This window comes from Podarcis pityusensis (genome assembly GCF_964106645.2).
Source record: "Podarcis pityusensis genome assembly, chromosome: Z".
Classification (NCBI taxonomy): Eukaryota; Metazoa; Chordata; class Lepidosauria; order Squamata; family Lacertidae; genus Podarcis; species Podarcis pityusensis.
Genome location: NC_138044.1, coordinates 25215152 through 25231589, shown reverse-complemented (window position 1 = coordinate 25231589; position 16438 = coordinate 25215152). Strand labels below are relative to the sequence as shown.

Below are 16438 nucleotides of genomic sequence, written 5' to 3'. Positions count from 1 at the left end.
TTATAGGGAACCAGGCAGAGGGCCTTCTCGGTAGTGGCACCTGCCCTGTTGAACGCCCTCCCACCATGTCAAAGAGAAAAACAACTACCAGACTTTTAGAAGACATCTGAAGGCAGCCCTGTTTAGGGAAGCTTTTAATGTTTGACGGACTATTGTGTTGGAAGCCACCCAGAGTGGCTGGGGAAACCCAGCCATATGGGCGGGGTATAAATAATAAATTACCATATTTTTTGCTCTATAAGACTCACTTTTTCCCTCCTAAAACGTAAGGGGAAATGTGTGTGCATCTTATGGAGCGAATGCAGGCTGCTCAGCTATCACAGAACAGCAAGAGGGATTGCTGCTTTCAGTGCGCAGCGATCCCTCTTGCTGTTCTGGCTTCTGAAATTCAGAATATTTTTTTTCTTGTTTTCCTCCTCCAAAAACTAGGTGCGTCTTGTGGTCTGGTACGTCTTATAGAGCGAAAAATACGGTATTATTATTATTACCATTTAAATGCTAATCTGCAAAAGCTTTAAAACAATGTACTGGTCTGACCAGGTGCTGTGATTTTTAGTGATTTGTTTGTTTTCACTTTCAGTTGTTCTGTATTTTATTGTAATAGAATTTAGATGCTGCTTTTCCAAAAGCCTTTGTCAAGATTGGTATACCAAAAAGTAAATATAAAAAAACCCTAATATGTCCTTATTGTCTGATGAATGCCTAAAAATACTCCAGCTTTTTCCACCGGTTTATAGCTTAATATTACAAAAGTTGTGAAAAAATGAACACACCTCCTACACACCCTCATGGATAATGCATCCTAACAGAAAGGGATCTGAAATAAGGCCTTGCCACTGGACCCTAAATGGGAGAAGTATCTAACAAGAAGGCATTCTAGCAGATAGAGCAGCTCTCAGCTGTTAAATGCTTTAGACAGCTAATGACAAAGACTTTGAAGCAAACCTGTAAGCTAATAGAAAGCCAATGAAACTACAACCAAACATTTGTAAAAGGTTGCTGTATTTTACACCAGTTTGAAGCTTTTCAAATGTCTTAAGAAGGCAATGTTATGTAGACTGTTTTGCAGAAGTCAAGTCACAAGGGTTTCATTGCATGATGAATGGCTGGTTATCTAGGTTATTATCTAGGTGGGGGGGGGGGGATGCTGTTTACTTATAAGATGGCAATATAAAAAATGCACCAGGACTACAACTACCTCTTGATCATCCATGAGCAGAGAAAAGCTGAGTTGAAAAACATCCTCCAGCTGAGAGCCTAGCTCTTTAAAAGGAACATGTTCTTCAAAGATCCTACTGTATATCCAGCCATTTTCACTTTACAGTGGTACCTCGGGTTAAGTACTTAATTCGTTCCGGAGGTCCATACTTAACGTGAAGCTGTTCTTAACATGAAGCACCACTTTAGCTAATGGGGCTTCCTGCTGCTGCCACGCCGACGGAGCATGATTTCTGTTCTCATCCTGAATCAAAGTTCTTAACCTGAAGCACTATTTATGGGTTAGCGGAGTCTGTAACCTGAAGTGTATGTAACCCAAGGTACCACTGTATTTGTATTAAGCATCATGTACTGATGTACATTAGCACTCATCCAATCCAATGCAGCCTATAGACATTGATTCAAGGAAGAGACAATTGGATCCAAATTAAAACCTAATGTTATTTTATAGGCACCTCTCTCAAAATTTCCAAACAAACCCAGTGTGATGGCCTGGGAATCTGATTCAGAGGCTGAACCAGAGGAATCCCAGCCTGCACAGGAGTCCCCGCCTCCGGGGCCGGCTGAGCCGGGGCAGGGCCTTGATTCTGAAGCGCCTGCACCTGTGCCGGATCCTCAGGAGCAGACACCAGATGAATCCACTCTGGCTCCGGAGGTGATTGAGGGCCCATTGCCTACAGGTGCACCACTCCCAGCCCTGTCAGGGGAAAGTGAGTCTCCCCCTGGGTCCAGTAACCCTCCAGCCTCTCCTGAGCTGCAGAGGCTCAGGGCAGAGAGGTGGAGGGAACTGGGTTCTCTCAGGAGGAGTGCTCGCCTTAAGGCCAGGAGAGGCGGGTCACCTGTGGGCCAGGACCGCCCCTGGCCTCAGAGAAGATAAAAGGCCAGTCATCCCGGTCCCAGGTTGCGGGAGCAACGTCGTTGGAAACCTGCTTCTGCCAGCACCCAGACCTGTTCTTCCAGAGTTCCTGACCACGCCCGGCTTCTTGCTTCGGACCCCGCTTCACCCTTTGTGGACTGTCTCCAGACCCTTGACCCAGGACCAGACTCTGACAACGCCTCACGGTAACCTCCCCCCGGGACCAGCACACCCAGTCAAGGTAGATATTCAGCAAAGAATAAAAGTTTATGGAATTTCACAAATTGCTTCCTATGAGGTAGAAAATAAGTTACAGAAAACACCTCCAAATTCTCCCAAGACCTACAGGTGAAATAGTTACATTTACTGTCTTTCAAGACCACAAACACCAACAGGGTTTCAATTATTGGCCAATAATTTCCAAAATCTTGTAGATCAAATAATGGCTTTTCAGTGACATCTGTACCTCTGCCTATTTAAAGGTGGCCAACATATTACATTTGGCTAGTGAAGAGTTAATAACACAGCTATTACTGAAAGTGCAAACTTTTCCACACCAGCCGTGTCGCCAATATTCAACAAGCAAGTGGCTGTGTGGACAAAACTCTTGTTGACCAACCTTCGGGGAAAAACAGCTAAAACCTACCTAACCAAATGTGAGTGAACAGGGCATTAAACACTGCAGGTCTAAACTCTCCATGTCAGCAGCAGCCAAGTCAGACCTAACACAGGCAATTTCATCTTCAAAGTGCCTGGCAAAAATGTCACAGCAAGCTGATGAGGCATCTCTAAATGAAGATGCAGGAGATTGTAAAGGTTCTCTCATTGCCTTAAAGAGCCCCACTAGATGGCCCTGAGCTGACACTGATGGTGAAGTAAGCCTTCATCACTGTTTCATAACCAGAGAATAGTCCTTTAAATAGACTCTATGATGCAAGTTTAATCAGATTCAACATAAATTTGCTGGATTTAAAATATATTTGAGCTATTCTAAACTTTAAGGAGCATCAAATTGGTTCCCATGAAACCAAACTAAAGTTACTTGAGACCAAATATTCATGTGCAAGCAAAATTATTTATTTTTCATCAAAACATTAAGCACTGAAAACTCCTAACTGTGGCATTCCAGGGAGTGATCTCTAAATAGCTTAATGAAGGGAGTTCCATGGGTAATATATTCTTAGAGTAGTCACAAACTAACCTGTGGGTGGAATTAATTTCTGACACATTAATTAAATGCAAAGCTGAAACTCGATATTCTTCAGCTGATGCATCTGACAGTGGGCTTTGGCCCACAAAAGCTTATGCTACAATAAATCTGTTAGTTTTGAAGGTGCCACAAAACTCTTGTTTTCCCTGCAACAGAGAAATATAGCTAACCATGTGGAATTAAACACACTTTTGAGGATTTTCATGGAGTCACAGATTTTCCTTAGGTATATGTGCACAGTTTATTTACTCCAGAAGAAAACCTAAGAAATTACACCCACACAAAAACTATTGGGAAGAAAACCCTTATTAAAATCAAATGACAACTCAGGGGAGAGGGAGAAAATGGCAATATCAAGTATTATCACAAAAGCGGGCCTGTGCAAGAGTCTCTTTCTTCTATTTTCTTTGCAATCTTTAATTCACAAAAACAGGTAGATGATAGACCCTCTGCAATGAAACCATGTAATCAAAATTTTAAACACATATGTAGCTTTAGAGATAATTAGCTGGAGTTTGGGGGAAATTAAGAGGCTCTACAAACACTGGCGCTTACAAAGGTTAAGAAGCACATAGGGGTCTATTTAAATTCAATACTACATGCACATTTGCACAGGCAAGGATGCTTGTTAAGGGACTGAAAGGCAGTAGGAGGCAGAATCTTAGCATTCCTCAAACCCCAGAGATATCCACCCAGAGAGCAGGTATTTCCTATTGAAGATACCAGTCCAGATCCTGAGGAGCGGCACTTTCAGGGGATGCTCCTGGAAAGTGGGAGCTGAAAAGAGACCATTTGTTTGAGTAGTTAATGGTGTGCAGCACTTTGAATCTCAAATAGTACATGTTAAATTACGAGATTTGAGAGTTTTTTAATAGTCAAAGGGTATATACATTTTATGAAATGAAATACATACTAGACTGTACTTGAAAGCCAAATCCTTCCCCAAGTGTAGTAAGAGAGACATAGCTCCATAGCAGAGCACATGCTTTGAATGCAGAAGGCCCCGTGTTCCATCCATGGAATCCGTTACAATGCTTCTCAAACTTGCGTCTCAAGCTGTTTTTTGGACTACAACTCCCATCCATCCCTGACCATTGGTCCTGTTAGCTAGGCATGATAGGAGTTGTAATCCAACAACAGCTTAAGTCCCAAGTTTGGGAAACATTGTGCTATGACGTGAGGTAGCAGGTCTGAGAGAGACCTTTGCCAAGGACCTTGTAAAACCATTGCAATTTTGACTAGACAATACTCAGTTAGATGGGCGAGTGGTCTAAGAAGGAGCCTCCTCAAGTATCCTGCACTCATCATGCTACTGATAATGGCCTAGTTTTCAGAGTTAATGGTGAACAAAGAAAACACTCCCATTTGCTCCTCCCCTCGAGCAAGAGAAACAAACCATGATCCCTGACTTAGCTTTACAGCTGAACAGAGGATTGTGGTTTGTTTTTATCAAAAATTTGCTTCAAATTATGTTTTGTTTGGAGTGAAACAAACCATGATCCTTGAGCTTGAAGGGCCAAACCAGGAAGAAGAGGAGTTTGGATTTGATATCCCGCTTTATCACTACCCGAAGGAGTCTCAAAGCGGCTAACATTCTCCTTTCCCTTCCTCCCCCACAACAAACACTCTGTGAGGTGAGTGAGCTGAGAGACTTCAAAGACCAGCCCAAGGTCACCCAGCAGCTGCATGAGGAGTGGTGGGGACGCGAACCCAGTTCACCAGATTACGAGTCCACCGCTCTTAACCACTACACCAAACTGGCTTGTTGCTTCCACTAGCAAAGGAGCAAAGCAGAAGCTATTTGCATGCTCACAGTAAGGCATTAAAATATGGTCCAACATGACACGACATGACTGCCATGGAAAAAACAGTAAGAAGAAACAGCCATGAGTAAGAACACAAAGGCACCAAACTTAGAACAGGATAAGGTGTTCTTGCACTTGGAAAGACTACTGTTTCTGGTCCCTACCAAGAGCTGTTTTCAGAATAAATCAAGGGGCCTCCAGGAAACACAGGAAGTCAGAGACTGGTGCTATGCAGCATTCAAGCTATTCACCACAGCTCTTAACCACAGGTACAAGAGCGGCACTAAAATTAAGTTAAGTGGCCAGTTTGGCATTCTGTCATTTCAAGCCTAAAAATCTATTGATCAAACAATCAAGACAATTTGTCTTGTCAGTATGGAAGCTGGCACAGAAAATCTACCTGGTGAGGGGTATAGACTGAACAAATTTTAGAACATCTGATAAAAAATGACTAAGTTCTCGCAGTTTAATAGCTTGCTTTGAACCAGTGTCTTTATTCTGTTTGCGTTTTCGTATCCACTGAAAACACAGTTGAAGCTTAATCTTTTGGCAGTTCAGATTATTTTAACAATTCAAAATTTTTGTGAAGGTGCGCCTTCTGCTAGTCTGGTGAAAATCCATTCAGTGTTCCCAAAATTGTGTGGTTTCAAAGTGCCTGTTTTAATGAGCCATGTAAGCACATAACTAAGGCCAAGTATGACAACACAGCTCTGTTTGGCAGACTGAAGCTTCCCTGGTGGTGCTTTCTTCCCAGGGGTCAACAATTTCATTCAGCACTCCAAGGGCTCACACAACCTCTAGCAAGCATGAGAAGGTCTAGGCTTCTTCTCAGGGCAAGGCGGGGGGATTCCCACTCCCTCCCCAGCCACAAAGATCAGAGGAAGCCTGGGATTTACTTTGGCTCTATGCCCACTAGGAGTTCGGACTACCAAATACAAAGCCTTAGCCTTCCCCTTTCAGCTCTAAGTTGGAGCAGGAAGGCAGATTTGGGTCAGCTTGTGCTTTTGGGTACTCCAAAAGATCAGCAAACGACAAAGCCAAAGCAAGCCTTGCCTCTATCCCACCAAGCTGGATGAAGGGTGTAGATAGAGACCAGAGTGGGAGGCTGATAACGGACTACATAGAATCCCCTACCAATCTCCAAAGTTGAAATTGGAGAAGGGAGCAAAGAATTGTCCCCCAACTTTGCACTGTGTTTCAGATACACTGGGCAAGGTCAGCAACAAGCCTCCACCTAGCATTACTGGTTGCACAATGGATGTGTTGGTTAATATGGCATCACAGGTGAAGTCAAAATCATTAGCTGGCTTGGAGCAGAGAGAGCATTATATATATATATATACTGATTCAATGGGGAGCTACAACCATAGCAACTATGAACTGTAGAATGGTAGATGATTTCTTGGTGACACAAAGGAATTTTTTTAAAAGCATAGTGGCAGAGAAGGATACACTGAGCAACTACGGAACAAGCTTATGGCGAGCAGGCAAGGTATTTAGTGAACTTTGTTATACTATTATAGAGGGGGAAATCTTATCAGTAGAAATGGTGGATTTATTCAGAAAACTATACTGGGAGAATAGAGACTGTAAAAGGAAAACTCACTACTGTTTGTAACTCATTTTATTTTAGGCACTTTTGCCCCAGTTTTCAAACATGTTCACACGACAACTATAATTTTATTTCTTACATTTATCCCACTTTTCCAACAAGGAGCTTGAGGTGGCGTGCATGGACACCCCCCCACTACCCTGTGGTAGGTTAGGCACACACATGCATGCACACCAGGGTGGATTTGATTTAAATAAAAATGATTTAAATCATGATTTAAATCACTAGTCAGTAAGACTTGATTTAAATCATATTTTTTTTTTACAGAAAGGCATTGCTGCTGGTATAATCTTAATATTTACAACCAGATGAAAGTTTCATTTTTGGAATAATACATTTTCAGAGGAGTTTTTACAGTTATATCAAAAATTACTGATTTGGTTATACTATTAGAAATACATAGACAGATTGAAGGAAGGTGAGGACATAAGGCTACAAGATAATTATGAAATTATTGTGAGGTTTAATAAATTAACTGTTTATATTTGGACAACTTTTCTACTGTATTGGAAGGAGAAAAACAATCATTTCCTTAATAACTATTTAAACAATTTATTTAACTAAAACAATAACATTATAGCATATGTCTTCATGTTTGTTAACTGATGTGGTTAAACATTTTTTTTCAGCACACATGAAACACTTAAAACAAATCCTTATTTCCTGATGGCCTTTGGACTATAATGTAACTTAAATAGAAAACTATATTTACAAAGATTTTTTCCTCCAAAAGAATTTTATTTTAAAAATCCAATTTAAATTTTAAAAAATCCTTTTTTAAAAATCGTTGTTTTTTATCCACCCTGCGCGCGCGCGCACACACACACACACACACGAGGGGAGAAGGCCGGGAGGGAGAACCAAAATCACCTAGTGAGTTTCATGGCTGAGTGAGGATTTGAATCTGGGCTTCCTCAGTCTAGTCTGACACCAATGTTAGAAATTGAGATAAACCTAGGTTATGGAAGCAACAACGGAATGCCTAGGCGTGCTCTTTTATAACAAGAATACAAAGATGAATATGAATGAACTGCAGCTAAAATATATTTCATTTTTCACATGGTCTAGTCCTTCCCCTGCCCTCCCCCCTAATATTCTTAAGAGGGTCTCTTCTCCAGCCTTCAGAGAGTAGCTGGAAGTGGGGAGGCAGAAAAGGGTCCTCCTTTCCTTCCACTCTGTATTTTTAATCTGAAATCTTAGGAGCAGTACTGCGCCAAGCTCAGAAACTGCTTGCAATAATGAATTCCCTATCGCAAAATGTGCCTAGAACAATAGAAGTTTTGAACACTGTCTGGCACTAACCACTGCACAAGCCTGCCTATGTAACGGATCTAAGAAATAAAGTAATTCTTAGCAAGAATGACATAATGGTGGGCTTTAATGATCCACAATCAATCACGAGTAGCTCAGATTACATTCAGAAGAGGAGCATATGTTTTGTTTAGGAATCACTGAAGAGTTAGAGATGCAGAAATCACTGGAGGAAGCTAGAAGGCTTAGATAAGAGACTTACTGGCCAGCCAACAAGTCAGCACATGGAATAAGGAGGCTGGGCATGTAACTCTCAAGAAGCAGCACAGTAAGCTGCCTTATGCCAAGCCACAGCACTGATCCCTTTAGCTGCGTATTACCTACACCACTGCTGCATGGTAGGAGCACTACTACCATGCAAAAATATTAAGAAATGGGTCCCCCAATACATGTGTGGATTAAAAGTGGGTCCTGGACATGGTGGATAAAAATCAATGATTTATTTTTTTTAATCGGATTTTTAAAAATTTAAATCAGATTTTTTTTATTTGAATTGAATTTTTTAATTTAAATTGGATTTTTAAAATAAAATGCTTTGGAGGAAAAATCTTTCTAAAGATAGTTTTCTATTTAAGTTACATTATAGTCCAAAGGATATTCATCAGGAAATAAAGATTTTATTTATTAAATTTGTATACCACCCTTCATCCACAGATCTCAGGGAGGTTCGCAATATAAAACACTTTTGTTTTCTGTATCTTGAATCTGTCACCCTTATAGCTTCATTAGATGACCTTGGGATTTTGTAGTATGAGAGGGAGAGAAAAAATTCTGCCAACTTTTTCAACACAATATTTTATATATATGATCCCTATTACCCTATTTCATTCTAAACAAAAAAGTCACTACTCTTATAGGGAAGTTACTCCAGCCCACTTACCATTTTGGATGCCCCTTTGCTGCTTTACAGCAACCAAAGCTGTAGCCGCTGTGAGGTAACTGTTCTCTCACCATAGATTTGTAGACAGGAGTCTTTCCCAACCCTACTTAGAGATGCCTAGAATTGAACATCAAGCATTCACATGGCCAAGGACCTACAGGTCTTCCCCAAGATGTATTTGCTGAATAATAAGGTATTCGCTGTTGCAGACAGTGAATAAGTACAAGAGTGCAGCAATACACATCAGCAGCAACCCTAGTAGGGTGCATGTCACTACTAAGATGCAGTGTGTGCATTTTAATTTGTCATACAGCTTGCAGGGTATGGAATATTCACCATTCCTAGTCCAGAAGAGGCTGAGGAGGAGGAAAGGAATGGGAGATTCAGGAAGCTGAAGAAGCATGAAGACCACCAAAAGGCATAAACTGTTTCTTGTATTTATATGTTTTTGAAAGTGGAAGCATTTTTGGCAGGGATGCATATTCTCTCTCCCTCTCTTTGTTCCTCTCCCACAGCTTAAAATATTACTCATCAACTTCCTTGGCTTCTGACATTTTAGCAGGCATTGGTCATGTATCTCAAAGCCTACCTTAGCAGACAAAAGGGAGTAGAAACTCTCATGAAAATTCAGGATTCCAGGAAGCTGAATTCTATGTGCAGCACATCACGCTTAACTCTCATGAAATAGCAGCATAGAGAATAGAGCAGAATAGAGCAGAATAGAGCCAGTGTGGTGTAGTGGTTAAGAGCGGTAGTCTCCTAATCTGGGGAACCCAGTTCGCGTCTCCGCTCCTCCACATGCAGCTGCTGGGTGACCTTGGGCCAGTCACACTTCTCTGAAGTCTCTCAGCCCCACTCACCTCACAGAGTGTTTGTTGTGGGGGAGGAAGGGAAAGGAGAATGTCAGCCGCTTTGAGACTCCTTAAAGGGAGTGAAAGGCGGGATATCAAATCCAAACTCCTCTTCTTCTTCTTCTTCTTCTTCTTCTTCTTCTTCTTCTTCTGCCCTGGTAACTGTGGAGGCTCAATGCACAGGAAGAATTTTGGTGAAACTGAAGCCAGGACAGCTTGAGAAAGACAGCAGTCATGTGGTAAGCCAACAACTACAGTTGTTCGGATGTCCAGAGAAATGGAGGGCACAGTTACACTTGGCTTTCCATCTGGCCAGAGTGTAAACCAGCTGTCTCTCATGTTACAAGCTGCCATGGGGAACAGTGTACATTGGAAACCACATGGAAACTGGCCATCTGTTTCAACCCACAGTTGCAGGAGGGATAACCAGAGATTACAACTTCACCAGTGGCCACTAGTGAAGTGATGCATCTATAGGACCTAGAAACTGTACAGCAACTGAATGATGACAAGAGGGGAAAGGAATTTTCAGTTCACTGAACACATGAATACAATACAGCGGTATTTCTGCATAGCATAATGGGAGGCTCAACCTGAAGTGAAGGCTGAAAGCAAGATAAGACAGCATTCTGTAAGTGGGACAAGTGGGAGCTGCAACAAAATGTGGCTGTGTATCCTCATCTCCTGGAAGAAGTTCAGATTTCCTGTCAATCAGGCAGCCATGCCCTCCTCCAGGATACTTGCTCCGCCGCCACCCTTCATTTTTCTATTCCAAGCAACATTCAGCATTCCATAGCTACTAAGTATGCTCAGTCTAAACTGATCTGTTGGGGTGTGGCACTGCTTTTTAATCTAGCTAGGTTTTCAGTTTGTTTTTTAATTGTACTTCTTTAAATCTCAACATTCCACAAATCTCTCATTCCTCCGTTTGGGCTGCATTGTTATCGCACTCACCATCTGAGTTTGGTGTTGGACAGAGTATTCTAACACAGGTGGCTTGGAAGTACTTTGTAACATAGGGATAAGGTAAACTAGCTAGGATGAGGCAAGCAATTCATAGAAAAGAAAATAAGGTTCCTGACTGAACAGAAAATGTTGTGTGAGGGGTGTGGTGTCTATAGGGGCAATGTGTATGACAGCTGTACAGCATTTTTCTATGCCACACAAAGCTCATAATCCTGTGTGCTATGTCAATCAATCAATCAATCAATCAAGAACAATTGCTACCTCCCAAGCTTCCTTATTTTTGTTCAGTAACCTGGATTAGAATCCCCACTTCACCCATAACAGCACATTGAAAAACTAAGTAAAATATACTTTCTTATCCTTTTACGTTCCTATTTGTAGGACGGTCATACAAAGGATAACTAATGTGGTTATGTCATGGCAAATGTGCATCTTTAAGTTAAGAGGTTATGGGAACTCATAACTTAACTCTGATACAGCAAAGAGAAAAATAATTCAATGGTCTAATGCCACACTGAACAGAATACAGAGACAGATATGAGATATTCAGGTTTAGCTTTGTGTTTCGCTATGCAGATTTCTGGCTTCAGAGGCAAAAAGATCAATCTCCATATCAAAAAATATTCTGATAAATATACAAAGTTCACAATATATGTGTTGAAGAGTTTGGTGAAGCACACAGTAGATTCTATGCAAAGCAGCAAACAGTGCTTATTATTATTGCAATGGTTTCCTATATAGCAAATTTATTTGAATAAATTATCAATATACTGTACATGGTTATGGATATACACTGCATTCAACTCCTTACTTAGCCATCAAGCTCTCCCTGAAGTGGTCTGGGTCACTCCTGGTCTAACCATTTACAGGCACTTCTCACAATCCCCTTTACACAAATGCAAAACCACACACACACACACACACACACACACACTGCTTCAGGCTCAGCCGTTTACAATCACTTCACACAAATAAATCCAAACATACACATAATGCAAAGCACCACAACCAACCACTACATACAGGTTGTTGTTCCCTCTTGCCCCTACACCCCCTTTTCCCAGACCTACTGGCTTTTGCAAGCTTCCTGAGGCTTAAATCCTACACCTGAGAGTAAGTCCCATTGAACTCGATGAGCCTTAATTCTGAGCAGGCTAGTACTGTATAAGATTGTGCTGTCAGTCTGGCAGCAGATGATCATTCAACTGAGAAGCTTCACCCGGCACAACCTAGCCCTGAATGTGTGTTGAAATATGACTTGCCCGTACTTAAATGATGGATTGAAATTGAAATTTTAAAACCTCACATTTTTATGGATACACAACAGATTTTCACCAAACCAGGAAGGAGAAGACCTCTGCAATTTCCTTGAATTTTTGAGTGTATCTAAACCAGCAAAAGGGAAAAACAGAAGGTATATTTTAGATGTGCAAATAATTGTCACAAAGTGGATAAATTTGCACTTATTGGGGGAATCTTTAAACAACTGCTGTATCTCAGTAATTTCTTATCAGGTTTTATTTTTAATGTGGTCAATTTATAGTGTGCTTAGCATGGAGATTTTCTGTGTTAACCTTTAGATAATTTGGACAAATAGTCTTGATTTTATTAGGATTACAGTGGCAGGACTTTACAATAGCAGAATGCCATTTGATCTTTCCACCTTAACTATACGCAACAATGTTTCTGCAATATAGAGTGGTGAAGATCCTTACTAGCAAAACCTGCAATACAGGTTCAAACATGTTGTAGGGATGCTAGTTGCTATGTGGGGATGCATAGCTTGAGTAGTTGGGCTCCTCCACTCAGGAAGATGGTGTTCTACCTTTCTTGGACAGGGCTGTACTCCTCATAAGAAAGAAGTCTGCAGTCTAAGAATGTTCCTGGATCCAGCTGCCACTGGGGGTCCAAGTGGCCTCTGTGGCATAAAATATATTCTATCAGCTGCAACATCTCTTGGACGTAATTAGCCTCAGTATATTAGCTTCCTGGGACACGGGTGGTGCTGTGGGTTAAACCACAGAGCCTAGGACTTGCCGATCAGAAGGTCGGCGGTTCTAATCCCCACAACGGGGTGAGCTCCCATTGCTCGGTCCCTGCTCCTGCCAACCTAGCAGTTTGAAAGCACGTCAAAGTGCAAGTAGATAAATAGGTACTGCTCCGGCGGGAAGGTAAACGGCGTTTCCGTGCGCTGCTCTGGTTCGCCAGAAGCGGCTTAGTCATGCTGGCCACATGACCCGGAAGCGGTACGCTGGCTCCCTCGGCCAAGAAAACAAGATGAGCACTGCAACCCCAGAGTCGGCCATGGCTGGACCTCATGGTCAGGGGTCCCTTTACCTCTACCTTATATTGGTTTCCTAGAGCATGACTATCTACAATGAGTTCTCTCCTGGGTTCCCTCCCAGTCTGAGCAGTAATCTGAGAGATAGCCTTCTCAGTGCTGGTACCGTCAGTAGAATTCCCTTCCCTGGAGCCTACACTGCCAATCTATTTTTTACCTACTATCTTTGATTTAGGCACTATCTCTTGGAGTAACTCAGTGGTAGCCAAACAGTGTCTACTAGATATTTTGGACTACAACTCCCATCAGCCCCAGCCAGAATTGCCAGAGGTCAAAAACACCTGGAAGGCACATTGGCTATCCCTGACCTATCTCAAAGGGCTGCTGTGAGAGTAAAAGAGACAGGGAAGAACTTGTATGCCACCTTGAGCATATTATATAAATATAATAAATGTTATTGAGTGATTGCTTATGAAAAGCAACCTGAAAACATGGTGGTATATGATTTTGTTTTAAAACTAATAAATGAGGGGCTGTACTTTGAAAGAGGACATCCACTGTAAATTTTATGCTTGCTGTGGGGTGGTGGGGGTGGAAGTATTATGGGGTGAATGGTCCTAAAGGGACATTAGTGAAGTTGGAACTGAGGACCTTCTTCCCCCCTCCTGCCAGTGTAAGAAGCCAAGAAACACAACTGAGGTAGCTACAGAACTGCTCACTGGAGAAAGAAGGAGTTATATTTCAGCTAAGAGAAAGCTATATGGGAAGGAAGTAAGGGATTATTCACTAAAGGTTGCTGCTGATGAAGCAGTTGCTCTGAAAGCAAAACTATTGAATTACCTTAGCAAACTCTACTACTAAACCCCCTTTAGCTACGGTAACAGAATGAAGGGGAGAACTGGCAGGTGAGAGGAAGGATACATAACTTTTCTCATGCCAATGAAACTCTCCATTGCAGCCACCTCGGTCCATTCCCCCCTCCTTAGCTGTGTTTACTTCTGTTCTCAAATGGGGAGGAGGGGGGGTGTATTCTCAGATGAAAAACTTGCAGGTGGATGGAAGTGTCAAGGATTCTCTTTCTGCCTGCTAGTTCTTCCCTGCATATGCCACCCTCCACCAGCACTCCACCCAAGCTCCCAAACAAGTACCGTATGAGTGTTAGGAGACAAACAGGGTGAGGAAGCAGCATCCTGGGAGATCTGTTAAGTCTTTACAGGGAAAGCAGAAAAATCTGAAGGGTGCTCACAAGATGTGTTTGTTGGGGTCCACAAAGGGGTTGGGTTGAGCCATGTAGAGGTGTAGGAGAGCGTAGCTAGAGGGAGAAGGATGCTATCCACTAGACGAAAGCAATTTCATTCAGATGCACTGAAATATTCACTATTGCTTACAATAGAAGAGTAATTAGGGATAATGGGTGGGGGATCCCTGGTACATACGAGATGGGAGCACTGTTGGGATCTAGATCAGACGTTTCAGGCAGGGTGAAAAATACATGGGGACAGTAACAGTGGAAAGGAGTGCTATCAGGGATAAAAGGTTGTGTGTTTCTATAAAGTAAGTAAGGCTTTTAGGGATTGTGAGAATGGCTGTGAGGGATAGAGAGAGAGGGAGAAAGAAGTTGTTCTTAGAGCAGGAAAAATATGGGGGATTCTAACAAAAGTAGTTGGAGCAGCACACTGGAGCAACAAGACAAACTGGAGAGCTACCTGCTAGTCTTGGGGGGGGGGGGTCTCTTACACAGAAAGCAATCGGTTTGGGGTTACATTGTGCTAGAACAAGAGGAGCATTATGTATTGGAGGGTCATTGGGGAGGGTTGCCGGATACTTCTTGGTACACTTTTTAAATATATACGGAGAGAGGGAAAGCTTGCTTCCAGTATTGTTTGCATCAATATACGTGCAATCACATATCCATACTAACGCTACCACTTTGCATCGCTGTAAGCATACTTACATTAGTACACTTTTCAGGCACCCACCTTACAGCCCAAACCTGCACTACGTGGAACGGAGCTTACTGAAAGGTTCAATGAATGCACAGAGGGATCGCAGCCATTATAAATATTATGAATTAGAACTAGATGGGAAAGCGGGTGGGGGGAAGAGTACACGACAGGCAAATGACATGGGGGGGGGGTGTCCTGCAGACTTCTTGTTTTTTCTAAGAGGGGGGAATAAATAAAACTATGAGCTAAAGGTCATTAAAGAAGTAACCCCCCCCCCGCCGCCTTCCCCACCCCATGCACACACACACATACTGAACTTAGGGAGGGGTCTTTCCAAGAGGAGGCTTCCCACCCACAAATGCAAGCACCCTTTTCTTTCCGCGGACAGGAGAGGGGGGGCACCTTCTTCACTTACTAAGGGTCGTTGGTGAAGCGGGGGCTCCGCGGGGGCTGGTAGCCGTACAGGTGACAGTAGAGCACGTCGAAGCAGAAGCAGCACATCTCGGCCGACACCACCATCTTCCTGCAGCCGCCGGGCCCGACCCCGGGCGAGGAGAGGAGCGAGGCGGCGGCCGGCGCGGAGAGGCCTCCTGGTCCCGCGCCGCAGCTGGGCGGCAGCGGCGGGGAAAGGGCGCAGCCGGGGGAGCCCCCCGCCAGCCCCCCGAGGCCGTTGAGGCGGGGGGCGCCCCCCGGCAGCGCAGGAAGGGACCCCGGCTCGCCGCAGCCTCCCCCGGACCCCGCCGCCGCCGCCGCCCCACCGCAGTGCGAGCTGCCGCCGCCGCCGCTGCCCGGGCCGGCCGAGCCCGACGGAGGGGAGCTGGAGAGCTTCTGCTTCTTCACCCCGCAGCAACCTGCCGCCATCTTGGAGCCGTCTCCCCCCACGCAGCGCTTCCGACCCATGGCGGGGGGGCCGCTCCGCCGGCCGGGGGACGTGCGCCCGCCCGCCCCGCCTCCGCCTCCGCCTCCTGCCGGGCCCGCTCCGCCTGCAGCCGGGGAGGAGGGGAGGCGGGCAGGAGGGAGAGGAAGGGGCGAGCGGAGGGGGAGAGAGAAGAAGGGAATGCGAGGAGGCAGGAGAGGGATGAGGGGAAGAGATGGAGGGGGGGAGAGGATGAGGAGAAGAAAGAGAAGAGGGAGAGATGCGGGGAAGTGGGGATGTGAGAAGGGAAGGAAGAAAGCGGGGAGGAATGGGAGAATGTGAGAAGGAAGGAAAGGGAGAGAGAGAAAGAGAGGGATGTGCGGGAAAGAGTAGAGGGGACGCGGGAAAGGAAGGGCGAAGGACGTGAGCGAGAAAGAGGAGCGAGGATGTGGGAAAGGAGGGGACCGAAGGGAGGAGGAAGGGGGATGTGGGGGCAGCAGACGAAGAAAGAAATGTGGGGAAGGAGGAATGAAAGAGATGGATGGGGGGAATTTGAGGAGAAGCGGAAGATGGGAAATGGAGAGGTAAAGATGAAGGAGCGGTGTGCGGGGAAGACGCGGCAGAAGAAGGAGCGAGGGACGATTGA

The 16438-nt window shown here is 44.0% G+C and overlaps 1 protein-coding gene across 1 annotated transcript in view; it reads right to left on the bottom strand.

Moving 5' to 3' along the window:
- Window positions 1-16438, bottom strand: part of AMMECR1 (AMMECR nuclear protein 1) — a 132116-nt gene that overhangs the window by 76436 nt on the left and 39242 nt on the right. The window contains exon 2 of the mRNA XM_080990551.1: window positions 15352-15919. Coding sequence (XP_080846677.1) covers window positions 15352-15919 — 568 coding nt within the window. The remainder of the gene's footprint in view (window positions 1-15351; window positions 15920-16438) is intronic.